This window comes from Oculina patagonica, chromosome 6 (genome assembly GCF_052425735.1).
Source record: "Oculina patagonica isolate OP01 chromosome 6, crgOcupat, whole genome shotgun sequence".
In the NCBI taxonomy this organism is placed as follows: domain Eukaryota; kingdom Metazoa; phylum Cnidaria; class Anthozoa; order Scleractinia; family Oculinidae; genus Oculina; species Oculina patagonica.
Window position 1 is genome coordinate 9,250,674 of NC_135763.1, and position 14,812 is coordinate 9,265,485.

General features: G+C 38.1%; 2 protein-coding genes across 2 annotated transcripts; both read left to right on the forward strand.

Moving 5' to 3' along the window:
* The first annotated feature begins 1,907 nt into the window (after window positions 1-1,907).
* Window positions 1,908-6,818, forward strand: LOC144657418 (carbohydrate sulfotransferase 11-like). The gene is made up of 2 exons (XM_078517765.1): window positions 1,908-2,054; window positions 5,173-6,818. The coding sequence occupies exons 1-2, from the start codon at window positions 1,943-1,945 to the stop codon at window positions 5,997-5,999; spliced, it is 939 nt and encodes a 312-aa protein (XP_078373891.1). The 5' UTR covers window positions 1,908-1,942; the 3' UTR covers window positions 6,000-6,818.
* A 3,467-nt stretch (window positions 6,819-10,285) lies between these two features.
* Window positions 10,286-13,829, forward strand: LOC144657764 (carbohydrate sulfotransferase 11-like). The gene is made up of 2 exons (XM_078518114.1): window positions 10,286-10,411; window positions 12,957-13,829. Exons 1-2 carry the CDS (start codon window positions 10,300-10,302, stop codon window positions 13,781-13,783), a joined length of 939 nt encoding a protein of 312 aa, XP_078374240.1. The 5' UTR covers window positions 10,286-10,299; the 3' UTR covers window positions 13,784-13,829.
* Window positions 13,830-14,812: the final 983 nt, after the last annotated feature.

Genomic DNA, 14,812 nt, shown 5'->3' on the forward strand with positions numbered 1-14,812 from the left:
AGTACATAAAGCGAGTAGAGTACATAAAGCAACCAGAGTATATCAAGCAAGTAGAGTACATAAAGCAACTAGAGTACATAAAGCAATCAGAGTATATCAAGCAAGTAGAGTACATGAAGCAACAAGAGTACATCAAGCGCGTAGAGTACATGAAGCAACCAGAGTACATCAAGCACCTAGAGTACATAAAGCGAGTAGAGTACATAAAGCAATCAGAGTATATCAAGCAAGAAGAGTACATTAAGCAACTAGAGTACATAAAGCAATCAGAGTATATCAAGCAAGTAGAGTACATGAAGCAACCAGAGTACATCAAGCGCGTAGAGTACATGAAGCAAGTAGAGTACAATAGCAACTAGAGTACATAAAGCAACCAGAGTACATCAAGCGCGTAGAGTATATAAAGCACCTAGAGTACATCAAGCGAGTAGAGTACATAAAGCAACCAGAGTATATCAAGCAACCAGAGTATATCAAGCACCGAGAGTACATAAAGCGAGTAGAGTACATAAAGCAACCAGAGTATATCAAGCAAGTAGAGTACATAAAGCAACTAGAGTACATAGAGTACATAAAGCAATCAGAGTATATCAAGCAAGTAGAGTACATGAAGCAACCAGAGTACATCAAGCGCGCAGAGTACATGAAGCAAGTAGAGTACATTAAGCAACTAGAGTACATCAAGCGAGTAGAGTACATCAAGCACCTAGAGTACATCAAGCACCAAGAGTACATCAAGCGAGTAGAGCACATCAAGCACCTAGAGTACATAAAGCAACCAGAGTACATAAAGCAACCAGAGTACATCAAGCACCTAGAGTACATAAAGCGAGTAGAGTACATAAAGCAACCAGAATATATCAAGCAAGTAGAGTACATAAAGCAACTAGAGTACATAGAGTACATAAAGCAATCAGAGTATATCAAGTAAGTAGAGTACATGAAGCAACCAGAGTACATCAAGCGCGCAGAGTACATGAAGCAAGTAGAGTACATTAAGCAACTAGAGTACATCAAGCACCTAGAGTACATAAAGCAACCAGAGTACATAAAGCAACCAGAGTACATCAAGCACCTAGAGTACATAAAGCGAGTAGAGTACATAAAGCAACCAGAGTACATAAAGCAACCAGAGTATATCAAGCACCTAGAATACATAAAGCAACCAGAGTACATAAAGCAACCAGAGTATATCAAGCACCTAGAGTACATCAAGACACTAGAGTAAACCAAGGAAATAGAGTACATCAAGACACTAGAGTATAGTGCTAATTATATATTGGGGACATAATAGTTCAGAGTACATAAAGCAACCAGAGTATATCAAGCACCTAGAGTACATCAAGACACTAGAGTAAACCAAGGAAATAGAGTACATCAAGACACTAGAGTATAGTGCTAATTATATATTGGGGACATAATAGTTCCCCATACATGACGTTCCTACCCTCGCCGGTACACATCCATCCCATACCGCTGACCGACTAGATGGTCTCTGGGCACGAGATTGCATATGTGGTCTCTAAACTCGTACTAAGCACTGTGCGCGCGTATCTTTCTACATATCTCTACTGGACTGCTGAAAAATAATTGTTGTGTCATCTGCACGATAAATTATATTTGTCAGTCAGAAAAAAATTGTCACAAAAATATGCTCGTGTACAAACCCGGCTTAAAAGGTTATCGTCCTCGTTGCCAATTTTTTGTTCCACATAAAAATTGACAATTTTTTGTCATCTACGCGAGCAAAGAAAAGTTGTCACAAAAAATGCCACATAAAAATTTCTCGTGCAAACCCGGCTTTATAGTTTTGAAGTAATTAGCGCGCGTTGTATGACTAATTACATGTAAATTGATCATTTCGTTTCCTTTCTATGACTTCAATTGAAAGCTTCCCTCGAGTGGAAAATTACGGGAAGTCTTTCGTATTAGAAGAGTAGCCATGTACGGAAGATCACTATTACAGAATAAAAGGCGTGTTATTCTCATCGTAATTTTTGCATGCGGTGTTGGCATGTGGATCACTAACAAAGCTTTGGATCATTTTTCTGGAGGTATCGTGTTTTGATTGTATGTTTATATATCCTGTTGTACTAACTATAGCGTAGCTTGTAGCTAACGTACGTTCAATTCAATTCATTGAATGTTGACGTTAAATCCCTTAATTTGCCATTAAAATAGATGCGGTAAAAAGAGTTCAGTTTGAATTCGATCTCAAATCAAACTTTACATTACGCTTTCAGTTACAGGTATGATATGGTTATAAAGGCACGCTTTATGTACCATCTCTTAGTTAAAATTTATCTCGTTCTTAAATTTTACATTTGTCGTTTTACTACTTTCCTTGTATAAAATCTAAAAGTACAAATCCGAGCCTGTCGCGGCTCAGATCATTCTTGGGTGTAGGACTTTTGTTCGTGAAACGTAATAATATTCGGGTGAATATCGTTCGATTTTAAAATGCCGGCAATGTATAATTAATTCCCTTATGGAGTTCCTGAGTCAACCCTCGCTTAAAATTTGCAAGCAATGGTATCGAACAAGCAATACACTCTTACGGGGTATTCATTCTGTTAAACAATATAAAGAGAAGTTTTCGTCGTTGTCAAAAGACTTTGCACACGGCCACCTAATTGCCGTCTTCCCGTGATGGCTTTATGCGTTTGTGTCTGCGATGCTAGATCCAGTGAGAAAAATAAAGACTGCTCGCATTTCTTTACTTTTATTTCTGTATATTGTTCAAATCTCGTCTCGGGGTTTATTGTTTGAACTAGAGGGATTGTAAGTAAAGTCTGAATACAGAAATTATTATGTAATGTTTAATAAACGAGCAGAAGTGCTTTATTTTAGACTTGATAAAGCACGAACTGCAAGTTTTTTGAACGGCTTCAAAAACCTCTGAAGTAGATCTTTTTATTCTTGCACTTATATTTAAATTTTGGATTATTTGGGCCAAGAAAATTGGACATAAAATTTAGCCGCGTCTTTATCAGATATAAAGACCGGACACTTATTAAACATTATTCATTTTTTTCTTAATGAATTATTAATATTTTTTTGAACTTAGCAGAACACAGGAAGCATGTCACGTGTCAACCTATTAAATGCTCTTACTGGGGTCTATTTCACTGTCCCACGCTTGTGAAAACAGATAGAATTTTTCATTTTACACTGGCTTACGACGAGAGAATTAGGGAGAATTGAGATATAAAATAACACAAATTCATCCTTGTTTCCCGCGGTGCCAGTTCTGTTAAATAAAAACAAAACGTGTCACATTAACTCGAGTGTTGTGCTGTACCCCCGGCAACTGGGAAAAATATACAAGTTTTGATTTTAGGCTTTCTTTACATTTGAATTTGCTTAAATAGAAATATTTATACTTTAAATTTGTTTTTATCGAAGAATATATTCTTTTCCGTACTTTTTTCACACCAGAAATTGAAAAGTGTTTTTATATATGCTGGTTGTCATTCTTTTAAAATATCCAAGGTAACCATAGAAACTCATCCGCTGTCACAAATAAAACATAAAACACTCAACCAGAAATGAAATTTAAACAATAAACTGAACTGAAGAGAAAGTGAAGAAACGCGAGCAGGCTTTAATTTCCTCAATGCAATATCGAGCAAAAACGCAGGTTCGTCGCGACGAGGGTCATATAGAGAGCTTAAACAAACAACGACGGCAACGTGAACGGAAACGTCACCCAACAACAGATTTAATGAGCAGAATAATAACTCTACACGTGTGCTGCCTCGTCCCCAGGCGTCCTCGTCCTTGGTCGTGCACGGTTCGCTTGGTGTTGTGGGACTGACGGCACGGCCGCTTGGCGTTCTGGGCCTGATGAATCCCCGCGCTCCCTGTTTTCCCGCCTTACCGCCTCAACGTCCGGCCAATCGGCGCCTGGGGACGAGGCAGACACGTATGTTGGAAATCTGGGTACATTTCTTGGCCGTTCTCTGCAAACAACAACGTAAAAACAGCAAATTCGGCTTATTTTGGACAATGTAGGCGACGACTACTAAATTTCTGTATTTCTAGTTCCGCTTGAACGCTCTTTGCTGCAGCTAATTCCTAAACCAGTAGATACACTGACTACATCTGGATAATCGCGAGATTCGCTAGTAAAATGTTAGTTGCTATAAGTCATTTTTTTGCCGGCGTTATCCTTGGCGTTGCCGTCATCATTGCTTTAGCTCTCTAATAAACGGAAGGGATGGTCGTGTTGGCAAAGTTCTTTGAAAATATAAAGAGTTTAACGACCCTTTATGACAGGCTGATTGAAAACGAGCTATATAGCTAGAGCTAGAGCGGACGCCATAATACTAGAGTGGAATCCCAATGACTCGATGTTTCAAGGGCGGAAACAGACATTGGTTCGAGAAATATAAATCAGGTTCAGGGTTAAAATTGAAGTCTTCGGCATACCGAAGCAAATTCAAAGAAAACGACTTCTGGTTCGAATCATCGGAAGGTTTGAGCATCAGATAATTCAAGAAGGCAAATGTGTCACAAAAATAAAATAAAAAATAAAAAATAAAAAAAGCATTCTTGTCTGGGTGAGTGTTGAAATGTTTAAAAACGTTTCATTTGTGTTAAAAAAGTTGTGTTAAAAAATGCTGAATGATTTTTACTCTCAATATATGCTCAGACACAAAATTCACTCACAATGAAACCGGGCCGCATTATTTATATTCAGTTTTAACGGGCTTCATGTTTATATCTTATGGTGGATTTCCACTGACGCGTAAATTTTTACGTGCGTGAAAAAAAATAAGAGACAATGTATGAACGGCCTGCCTTAACGTGTACGCAAGCCGTTCATACATTGTCTCTATTTTTTTTACGCACGTAAAAATTACGCGTCAGTGGAAATCCACCATTACTCCCAGAAAGGGATCGGAAGGGGGAGGGTAGTTGTTAGTAGAATGAACGGAGAAGGGGGGGGGGGGGAGGGTGGTCTTAACAGAGAGTTTGCAAAGGGGCTCAATAAACAAAATATAATCAGAAATGTAAATCAGCTTCTTCCACAAGCATAAAAGCACTCAAACATCAGAAATATAATATATAGTTTTGGTTGCTGATAGCTGCCAGCATTTTTTGTCATACTACCCTAATAATAAAAACTGATAATGAATTTTCTCCTTTTATTTGTCACCTTTTTTGCAGACATCAAAATGTTCCCGTGGTCCCTTAGCTCACGCATGGCAGAAAGACGACAGCTTTTACGGGAGCAGTGCCTAACAAAGCCACCAAATCCTTCTTTCATCGAAGAAGCTGACTTCTCTCGTTTTATCGTCATTGAAAAGTTGAAGCTTGTGTTCTGTTTCATTCCTAAAGTTTCTTGTACAACTTGGAAGCGCACCCTTTACAGTGCAGAGAACGACGGAGAACAAGTGGGCTACAATCCTCACAGAAGAGGCCTTTTCTCGTGGTTAAATGATTACAGTGTTGTTGAGCGAAATGAGATCCTGAAAAGTTACTACAAAGCCATGTTTGTCCGGGAGCCTTTTGCTAGATTGGCATCAGCGTACCGGGACAAAGTGAACAAAGTGTGGTTCAAGAGATTTGTTTTCCCGAACAAAAGTACTGGAGAAGAAAAGAAGGAAGGAAGAGCATCATTTTCAACCTTTATAAAGAGCGTTCTTTCATCTAACCAAACAACTCCTCAGCAGCGAGGTGACCAACACTGGCGTTCTTACGAGCAGATTTGTCCATGCGAAGTAAACTATGACTTCATTGGTCACTTTGAGAATCTTGCCGAGGAAGCGCCTCAGCTTTTAAAGATAACTGGCGCGGATAAGTATGTGACTTTCCCTGAATATCGTTCGTCCAAAAGTTCGCCGTACATGTTGGATTATTACTCCCAGCTGACGATAGACGAAATATTTCAACTTGGTCAACTGTTTGAGCTGGATTTCAAGTTATTTGGATACGAGTTCCCAGGCCCTTTAGAAGAGGTGTTAAAGAATAAAACAATAGCAGGAGAAAATTGATTTAACAAGAACACGTTTTTCCTGATGAATGCTAAAGATTGTGTCGAATTGTGGTTTACATTTCATTTTATAAAATTATAACGCGCGTTTCATTGGTTGTGCAGTCGTTTTAAATGAGAAAATGTAATGCGTTTTTGAAGTATCATTGCATCCTGTGGATTTCATTTTATTAAATAAATAGGAAACGGCTGTTGGTTAGTTACAAATCCTATGCAAGTTTATGCAAATAACTTTTAGTGATCTACACGAAAAACTGTGATCACAAAATCAATCTGCTCTCCGACAATGACAAGCAGATTTTGTAAATAAATTGTAAACTGCAATGCGGGAAATTAAAGCTGGTAAGTTCCCGTGGTAAGTAACATTAAAGTCAGTCAGCGTTGTTATTGCCAAATATCCAAAAACAAAACTTATTTGTTGCACCCTTGGCAAGAAAATAATCAAAGCTTGTAGAAAGGCAGAGAGCGCCAAGAAAAAAAGGCAAGAAAATGATACGATTCTGAAATTCAGCCAAATTTAGGCATGGGAAGTGAATGATATTCAAATTAGGTGAAATATAAAAATAGCTTCTTAAAACAGTGAACTGAGGAACATATAAATAACACAGCAAATACAAAAGAAAGTACCTATGGCAAAAAGCGACGATGACTGAAATGGAATGCAATATGGATTTTTGGAATATTGTTGGCATGGGCTGAACAGTTTTCAAACTTAATGTCGTTTGCTTGGATCTTTGAATTATAACGCCCAGGAGACACATTGGGTTGCAACGAATCTATGGTTTAATCACTTAATTAGAACAGCCCTCTACAACAGACCTGCATGGCGAAACCTTGTTGTTCACCAGGTTTTTTAAAAAATGTGCGCACAGATACCCGCGGTTGTCCCGGCTTCTTCGGGCCAATGATTTATCTAACCATATCCGCGCATACATGAAAACTGTGTGACCGAGTATTGAACATATGATTTTTGTTATATAATATGTCAGTAACGTATTGCATTAAATTTTGAAAGCAAGTCGACATAGGCAATTTATATTATTACCAAGTCAAAGCCACTGAAGCAATATTCTCAGAGGTAAGTCCTTGTCGTCCACCAGGTATAAAAATAATTTACCGTCTGTCCTTACCATCTTATCAACTTGTCCACAAGCGGTGGTCACGTGTTCACTAATTTTTTGCAAGTTTTGTTCATCACTGTGTTTATTTAACTAGGATGTGACCTTGTGAAGAAAAATATAACAAGCGTACTCGACGAGGACCCGCCTTGTGTAGGGGTAGGGAGGCTATGCAAGATACCACCTGTCTGATTAGCCAAATGGACAAAATTTATTGGCCTTAAAGTTTGATTTGAGACTTTCATATAAGGTGTGCATGAAGCTTGCCTTGCTGAGAAATGGCACAAGGAGGTTTAAATCTTTTTTCTTAGTTTCTACTACAAATAGAAAGGGGCTAAACAAACAAAACACCATCTTTTAAGATGAGGAAAGGGGGTACACGAAAATATCACCTGTCTTTTTGCAGAGTGGTGGGTCCTGTCTGAGTACAATAGTTTTTACCATTTCCTTAACCTGAACATTTTAACGACATGAAAGACCACAGGCTTCTAAAAACTTTACCTTTATAGGCAGCATACGAGGCAGCACAGCTTAAGGTCAAAGGGAAAGAACTCGATTGCCGTTCTTGTCCATGCTTACAAGAGAAGTGAAAATTAAGTCTTCTTCCCAGGCTGTCCGCTAAAGGACACGTTAAGTGTCGCACTCTTTCGTTTTTATTTCACTTAAATTTATAATCTGATTCTCCTCGAGCTTTCATTTCAATCGTGTCAATCGTGGGACTTCCATTTATGCATTGAATTGTTGTCTATTGATCACAAGCAACTAAACAAATAACGCCAAGATTTGAATTTATTACTCAGCAGACGATTCCAAACTCATCATTTATTTGCATATCTATCTATTTTATTTCTTAAGATTATCAAGAGTGGAAGAAGACGTTTTCAGCTAGGACAGACTTATTACATCCCTTTCAGGCCATTCTCTAAGATAACTAGAAATATTCACTGTATTTGAAAATAAAAGAAGAGAACCTTTTGTTTTTCAATATTGAATTCTTGTCGATTGGAACAAGCCACCAAATAATCATTCCTAAGATTTTGATTTGGTTAAGTGCTGTAGGCGATATTAACCCGATTTTCCTTTGTATAAACATCTTTTATTTTATAAGATTATCAAACGTGCTAAAAGCTTTCTCAGCAAATTAGTGATTATTAATTTGTGACTTTATTTGGAAGAAAAGATGATTTTCTTTTGTATTTCGATGATGAATTCTCTCCGATTGTCCGCAGAATACCTCGACAACAACTAATACGTGCGACCAAGTAGTGACCAGCTTTTGTCATTAAAGAGTTTATTTTGCACGGAAAGATCAGTCTATGTCTGCTCATTCTATTAAGATTTAACATCGACTTTCATTCAGTGAGTGCATACTTACTGTCAGACGTTTTGAGCTGCATCCGCACTTGACAAAATTGGTGAGAGATATTTGAGTTTAACTTTTATTTCGATATACACCATTCGCAATTCAAAAATTTAATGCTACAACTTGTAAACAGGTCACAGGCCAACAAATGTATTTTAAGTTATGAAGTGCTTAACATACATTACAGAATTCCAGCGTATCAAAGGATTAGCTAAAACAAGCTCAACCGGTTAAAGATGTGTAAAAAAAATGTGCTGGCCACCGACACTGACCTGAATTCTATAAAGTACTATTTGAGCAGATCCCAAATTGCGTCATTTAAACATGCTGAGAGATCAATTTCGCCATCCCGATGGTTTATTTATGCAAACATCGACCACTTCAATTCTGTATGAGGCAAGTCGAGATGAAGGAGAAAAAAACGGGAATTCGACTGCATTCTTATCCATGCGCAGAACGAGCTCGAGGGCAGTGAAAACTTTCGTTTAGAGTTTTATTCCGTGATCATGACCTCCTGCGCTTTTTCTTTTCGTTTTTTTTTTTTTTTTACGGCAACGCAAGTAGACGCAAGTTGAAAACTTGCGTACAATTGCGTCTCCGTTTGGCCAGGACTTGCATGCAACTAGTGTGTTGACTTGCGTTCACTTTGATGGAGATCAAATTTGCACTTAAGGTAACGCAATTTTTCACCGTTTTTCAAGCTAACGCATTTTTTTGCAGTTTACTTCAAATACTGAATTGTACCTCGTAGCATTTGAAATGACTTTTTGCAAACTTACGTGCACTTGCGACCAAACTTGCGTGTCCGTTTGACCACCCAACGCAAGTCTGTACGCAAGTTGAACTTGCGACTACTTGCGCCACGGTCCACTTGCGTTACCGTTTGGCCAGTGCTTTACACTCTTCCATCACATGCATTTGTCAGGATAAATAACACCACGAATCTTTGGCCTTTGACGGTGGGCTAAATAGGTATTGACTTACTATAAGACACTCGAATTCAATGCTTATATTAGTGTGTAAATATAATTATTAATTTGCGTATTTTATAACTCACAGAAAATGGCCTCTGAATAGTTCTTTCTTCAAACTGAAGTAAAATCAATCTGTATGTAAAGTCCGTTTAAAACACTTTCTTAAACTTTCCTCACGGTATCGAAACTGATTCGCTCGGCGTGAGTGAGAAATTAATCGCAGCCATTTATCCCATTCGTAGTTAAGATTACAGCTGCATGAAGACTTGACTAGGGCTGTCCCATAAAAATGGTAAGCAACCTTTGTGAAACTTTTTACCTTTCGAGCAACTTTTTGCAATTTCTAGACCGAAGATTTTTGTAAATTGTGCGAGTGCTGTTCTAATGCCATACAAAAGTTTCCGAGCATTTGTCGAACTTCTCCGAAGATTAACGAAATTTGCAGAAGATTTCCGAGAAAGTTCAAAAAACGCATGAACTTTCGGACAAGAGAATATGTTTCGGATCATTGGATCAGTATTAGAAACTCGTCAGCAAACTTGACGTCATCGATATCTGAAGTCACAATTGTTCTTAGTGGAAGAAATCCTTGCAATTCAACAAATTTTGGGCTTCTGCCGTCTGCCGTTTGGCGTTCGTACGCGGGAAACTAATTTTTACATCAGTCATTTCGTCAAGCTTAATCTCTCTAATGTTTCGAAGCAATCAGCATACAACGTAAAACTAATTTTTACAGTCATTTCATTTCCTTGGTAACCTGTGCCTGAATTGATTTTTTTTTCGAATTGAAAATTAAGGCAATACTCTTGTATTATAGGGCCTACTGGGATAAGAAGAGTCGCCATCATGTATGGAAGATCGCTATTACAGAACAAGTGGCGTTTAATTTTCATCATAATTTCAGCTGCATGTATTGGCATGTGGATCACCAACAAAGCCTTGGATCATTCTTCTGAAGGTACAGTTTGGTGCTTGTATATTTATTTATATTGTTTTACTAGCTATAACATAGGTGGCAGCGTGCATTTATAAAAAAGAACTGAGGAGAAGGAGGCGTCAACCGTACGCACACCTTAAAAAGAGTTCAGTAGTATGGCTTGATTTTCGGTTTTGTTTGAATTCCCAATACAAACTTGTACATTGCGCAAAGGCTGTTAACGTCTCCTATGATTATAAAGTCACGCTTCTGACTGCCTTTTAATTTAAATGCGTCTGTACTTTATTGAATTATATATTTGTCGTTTTAAGTTTCTAACCTGTATACGACATCTTTAAATGTAGTTTATCCTTGTTGCGGTTTGGAGAGTTATTTGGTGCACACGTGCTGTTCGTGAAGCGTATCAATAATACTTGAATAATTATCTTTTGATCAGAGACAAATTTGTATTCTCTTATTGAGTTCCTGAGTTCGTAGCTTGTTTAGAAATGGTGCAAAATAGTATTGAGCAAGCATTTTACGCGAAAGTGATTTATCATTTCATCAAACAACGTCGGAGGTTCTCCAAGGGTTTCATCAGACTTTGCTCACAGCCTCGTCCTAATTACCATGTCTTCTTACTCGATGTTCGCTCCAGCGAGGAAAAATAAAATTTGCTCTCATTCCTTCACTTTTATTTCAATATATTGTTGAAATTTCGTTTCTAGCTAACGTGTTTGATCATGTTATCTACACGGTTTATTTGTAAAGAAAGCCTGCAACCAGAACCAGGAATAAAATTATTTTAGTAGTATGCAGATTCTTGTCACTTATGCTCGCCACGCGTCTTCTTGTAGCTCAGTGGGAGTAGAGCACCAGACTCGTGTGCAGAAGGTTATCTCATCGCCGCAGCAAGACGAAAATGCTTACCGAAGCATTATCAGAAAAAAATCCTTCTTTCATATTTAAAATTTTTTTAATACATAGCCTCTTACAGAACCTTGACAAAAAAATAAATTCAAATTTTTTACTGAGGTTATTTCCTCGGTTTACCCGTTGCTAGCTAAGGCCGTGTATATACGTATGGATGCGACTCCCTTTTGGGACTAAGATTTTATTCATTGTCCCACGCTTGTGTTAACAGATAGAATTTACATCTTACTTTGGAGTACGACGAAAAAAATCACCGAGAGTTGAGGTGGAAAATAATTAAAATTTATTGTTTCTCGAGGTGCCAGTCCTTTCATAACGGAACAAAACACTTACAAGTAACTAAGCGTTGTGTTAGACCCCCGCTACTTTTTACATTTAAATCTGAATTTAAATCTTCAAGATATAACTTTGCTTATGAGATTATTTGCTATAAATTTGCTTTTATCCAAGATCCCTTTCTTCTAATTTCTTCCACTCGGGCAATTGAAAATTGTTTTTTTTTTCATTTATGCTGATTGCATTTCTTTCAAGTATAACCAAAGTATCCATGGAAACTCAACTTCTACCAGAAATAAAGCATCGAACACTTAAACCGGATATGAGATTTGAACAATAAACAGAAGAAAAAGTGGACAAATGCAAGCATTTTAAATTTTTCTCACTGGAATATCGAGTAAGACGACATAAACGCAGGTTTCTCCAGACGTTGGTTGTTAGGGGGCTGTGGACAAGGAACTTGCAAATGAGTAGAGTTTAACGCGGACCTTTTATCGACGGCAGGCTGATTGAAAGAGAAATGTGCCGTTGATTTAAATACAATTCTCGTCTGAATGAGTGTAAGCAACAATTTCTGCATTCTGACTGGTTTAAGTACACGTCAGTTTATCTTAAACCAGTGCAAAATAAGCAGGGCAATACGTGAAACTGGCAGTGCAAAACGATGAAATTTAATTTGATTGACAGTTATGATGCCAGGGCTAAATACAGCTTTTTCAATAAACGTTGTCGGTTCAAAGCTTAAAGCTAAAAGGCAAGACCGTATGGCGTTCTGGGTATTCACTACAAATTTGCATATAAGCTTCATTAAGCATCATCGCACGTGGAGAATTCACGAGTTTGTTTTTTCCTCTCAGGAGGACTTTCTGTAGCTTTACCTTCACTGTCGCTTGGTTCTGAGTTTTGAAAATTCTTCTTAAATTCAGTGTGGCTAAAACCACCTTGTTTCACATGTCTAAAGAAATAGAAAACGTGCAAATTCGCGTTTGTCGTGTCATTATATATTTTAGTATTCAGCACGTGCAGTTGCGCCCTCTTCTTCTACCCATACTGCCCTTCAGTCTTGTCTTTAAGCTTTGATCCGGACAACGTTAATTGAAATAGCTGTATACGAATATAGTCATTTATGTAACTAAATTTCTTCCACAAGTATAAAAGCACTCAAACATAGTTTAGGTTGCTGATAGCATCAAGGCTTTTTTATCACATTGCCTGACCGTAGTCGTAGTTTCTTTGCAATTATTTTTTTTTTGGCAAATCGACTGCGAGGATCATTTCTTTACTTAACATCTATTTGCAGTTCATATTAATTCTTTCATATCCTTAACATCAAGAACATAGTTTACTAAAATTACCTTATTTTTTGTTGCCTTTTAAGTTATTCCATGGTCCTTTAGCTTACGCATGGCAGAAAGACGACAACTTTTAAGGGAGCAGTGCCTAACAAAGCCACCAAATCCTTCTTTCATTGAAGAAGCTGACTTCTCTCGTTTTATCGTCATTGAAAAGTTGAAGCTTGTGTTCTGTTTCATTCCTAAAGTTTCTTGTACAACTTGGAAGCGCGCGCTTTACAGTGCAGAGAACAAGGGAGAAAAAGTGAGCTTTAATCCCCACAGTAACAGCCTTTTCTCGTGGTTAAAGGATTACAGTGTTGTTGAGCGAAAACAGATCCTGAAAAGTTACTACAAAGCCATGTTTGTCCGGGAGCCGTTTGCCAGATTGGCATCAGCGTACCGAGACAAAGTGAACAAAGTGTGGTTCAAAAGATTTGTTATCAGGAACAAAAGTACACAAGAATTAAAGAAGGAAGCTGCAGTGCCATTTTCAACCTTTATAAAGAGTCTCCTTTCAACTAACGAAACAACTTTGCGTAAACTTGGATATATTGAAGACCAACACTGGCGTTCTTACGAGCAGATTTGTCCATGCGAAGTAAACTACGACTTCATTGGTCACTTTGAGAATCTTGCCGAGGAAGCGCCTCAGCTTTTAAAAATAACTGGCGCGGATGAGTATGTGACTTTCCCTGAATATCACTCGTCCAAGAGTGCGCCGTACATGTTGGATTATTACTCCCAGCTGACGAAAGACGAAATAATTCACCTTGGTGAATTCTACGAACTGGATTTTAAATTATTTGGATATGAGTTCCCAGGCCCTCTTGAGGGGGTTTTGAAGAACAAAACTATAGCAGAAGAAAACTGATTTAGCAAGAGCATTTTTCTCGTTAGAACATTTTTAAGGATTAGCCTGTGTGGTGTTGTACCGTTTAAATAAAACCACCACAAGTTAAACACAAGTCTGATTTATTGACTCCATGCTCGCGACGACTACAAGGGAAGTGGGAGTTCCTTTCGACCGCGTGCTCGTATGATTGACAGATGTCACAACACAGGCGCGTAGCTGAGGTTTTTGGAAGGGTGTTCCTATTGACAGGAATGGTTATTAAGGGGGGTTATTTAATACGAGCGGCGAAGGCGCGAGCCTCTAGGGGGGTCTGGGGGCATGTCCCCCTAGAATATTTTGAAACCTAGAGGCCTGGAAATGCTACTTTCAGCATTGTGCACGTCAATATTTCAAACTCGATGGAGTGTAAAATAATAGGTATTTTTAGTCATAACAATATTTCCGGCGTTTTGTTAACTTGATACATTCATACATACATACCGGCTTAGTACACTAAACGTTTTACAAAAGCTTAACGTGTGCTGCAAAGGCGTCTCAGGGTAAAAGGTTAAGCCCCCACCTCCACCGTCAATGTACTAAAAGCGGCGTCAAAACGTCAATATGCACTAAATACACCATAGTTAGTACTAACTATGATTATTATACATTAGAATTACTTTGAAATATGTGATTGGTCGAGATCATTCAGTCACCAATATCTGCAGCAGATATCGGGTTATCATGTCGAGTTCAAAGTCCGCCTAGTTTCCAAGCCCCTCGTCCGTGTAGTGCTGTCAAACTATTGAAAATATGGCTAAGCGATTCGCCTCCGTTTCCGAATTAGAAGAGGAATTGAAAGTTTTGATCGAGAATAAAGATTCTAAAAATACCGAGAGAACAAAAAAAACAAGTGTAAAAATTCTGAATGATTATTTGGGGAAGAAGAATCTGGAGGTACCACAAGATAAAACCGCTTTGGCCAATGTTCTGACGAAGTTTTACGCCGGAGCTGGAAAAAGTGATGGCATAATTGTTTGAAAACGTATAATAAAACAATTATTGAATTCG

Bases quoted from the DNA above. Each gene is read 5' to 3' on its own strand.
- LOC144657764 (XM_078518114.1), top strand. From the start codon at position 10,300: ATGTATGGAAGATCGCTATTACAGAACAAGTGGCGTTTAATTTTCATC. The intron at 10,412-12,956 runs GTACAGTTTGGT...TTGCCTTTTAAG, and splicing joins CTTGGATCATTCTTCTGAAG to TTATTCCATGGTCCTTTAGC.
- LOC144657418 (XM_078517765.1), top strand. From the start codon at position 1,943: ATGTACGGAAGATCACTATTACAGAATAAAAGGCGTGTTATTCTCATC. The intron at 2,055-5,172 runs GTATCGTGTTTT...CCTTTTTTGCAG, and splicing joins TTTGGATCATTTTTCTGGAG to ACATCAAAATGTTCCCGTGG.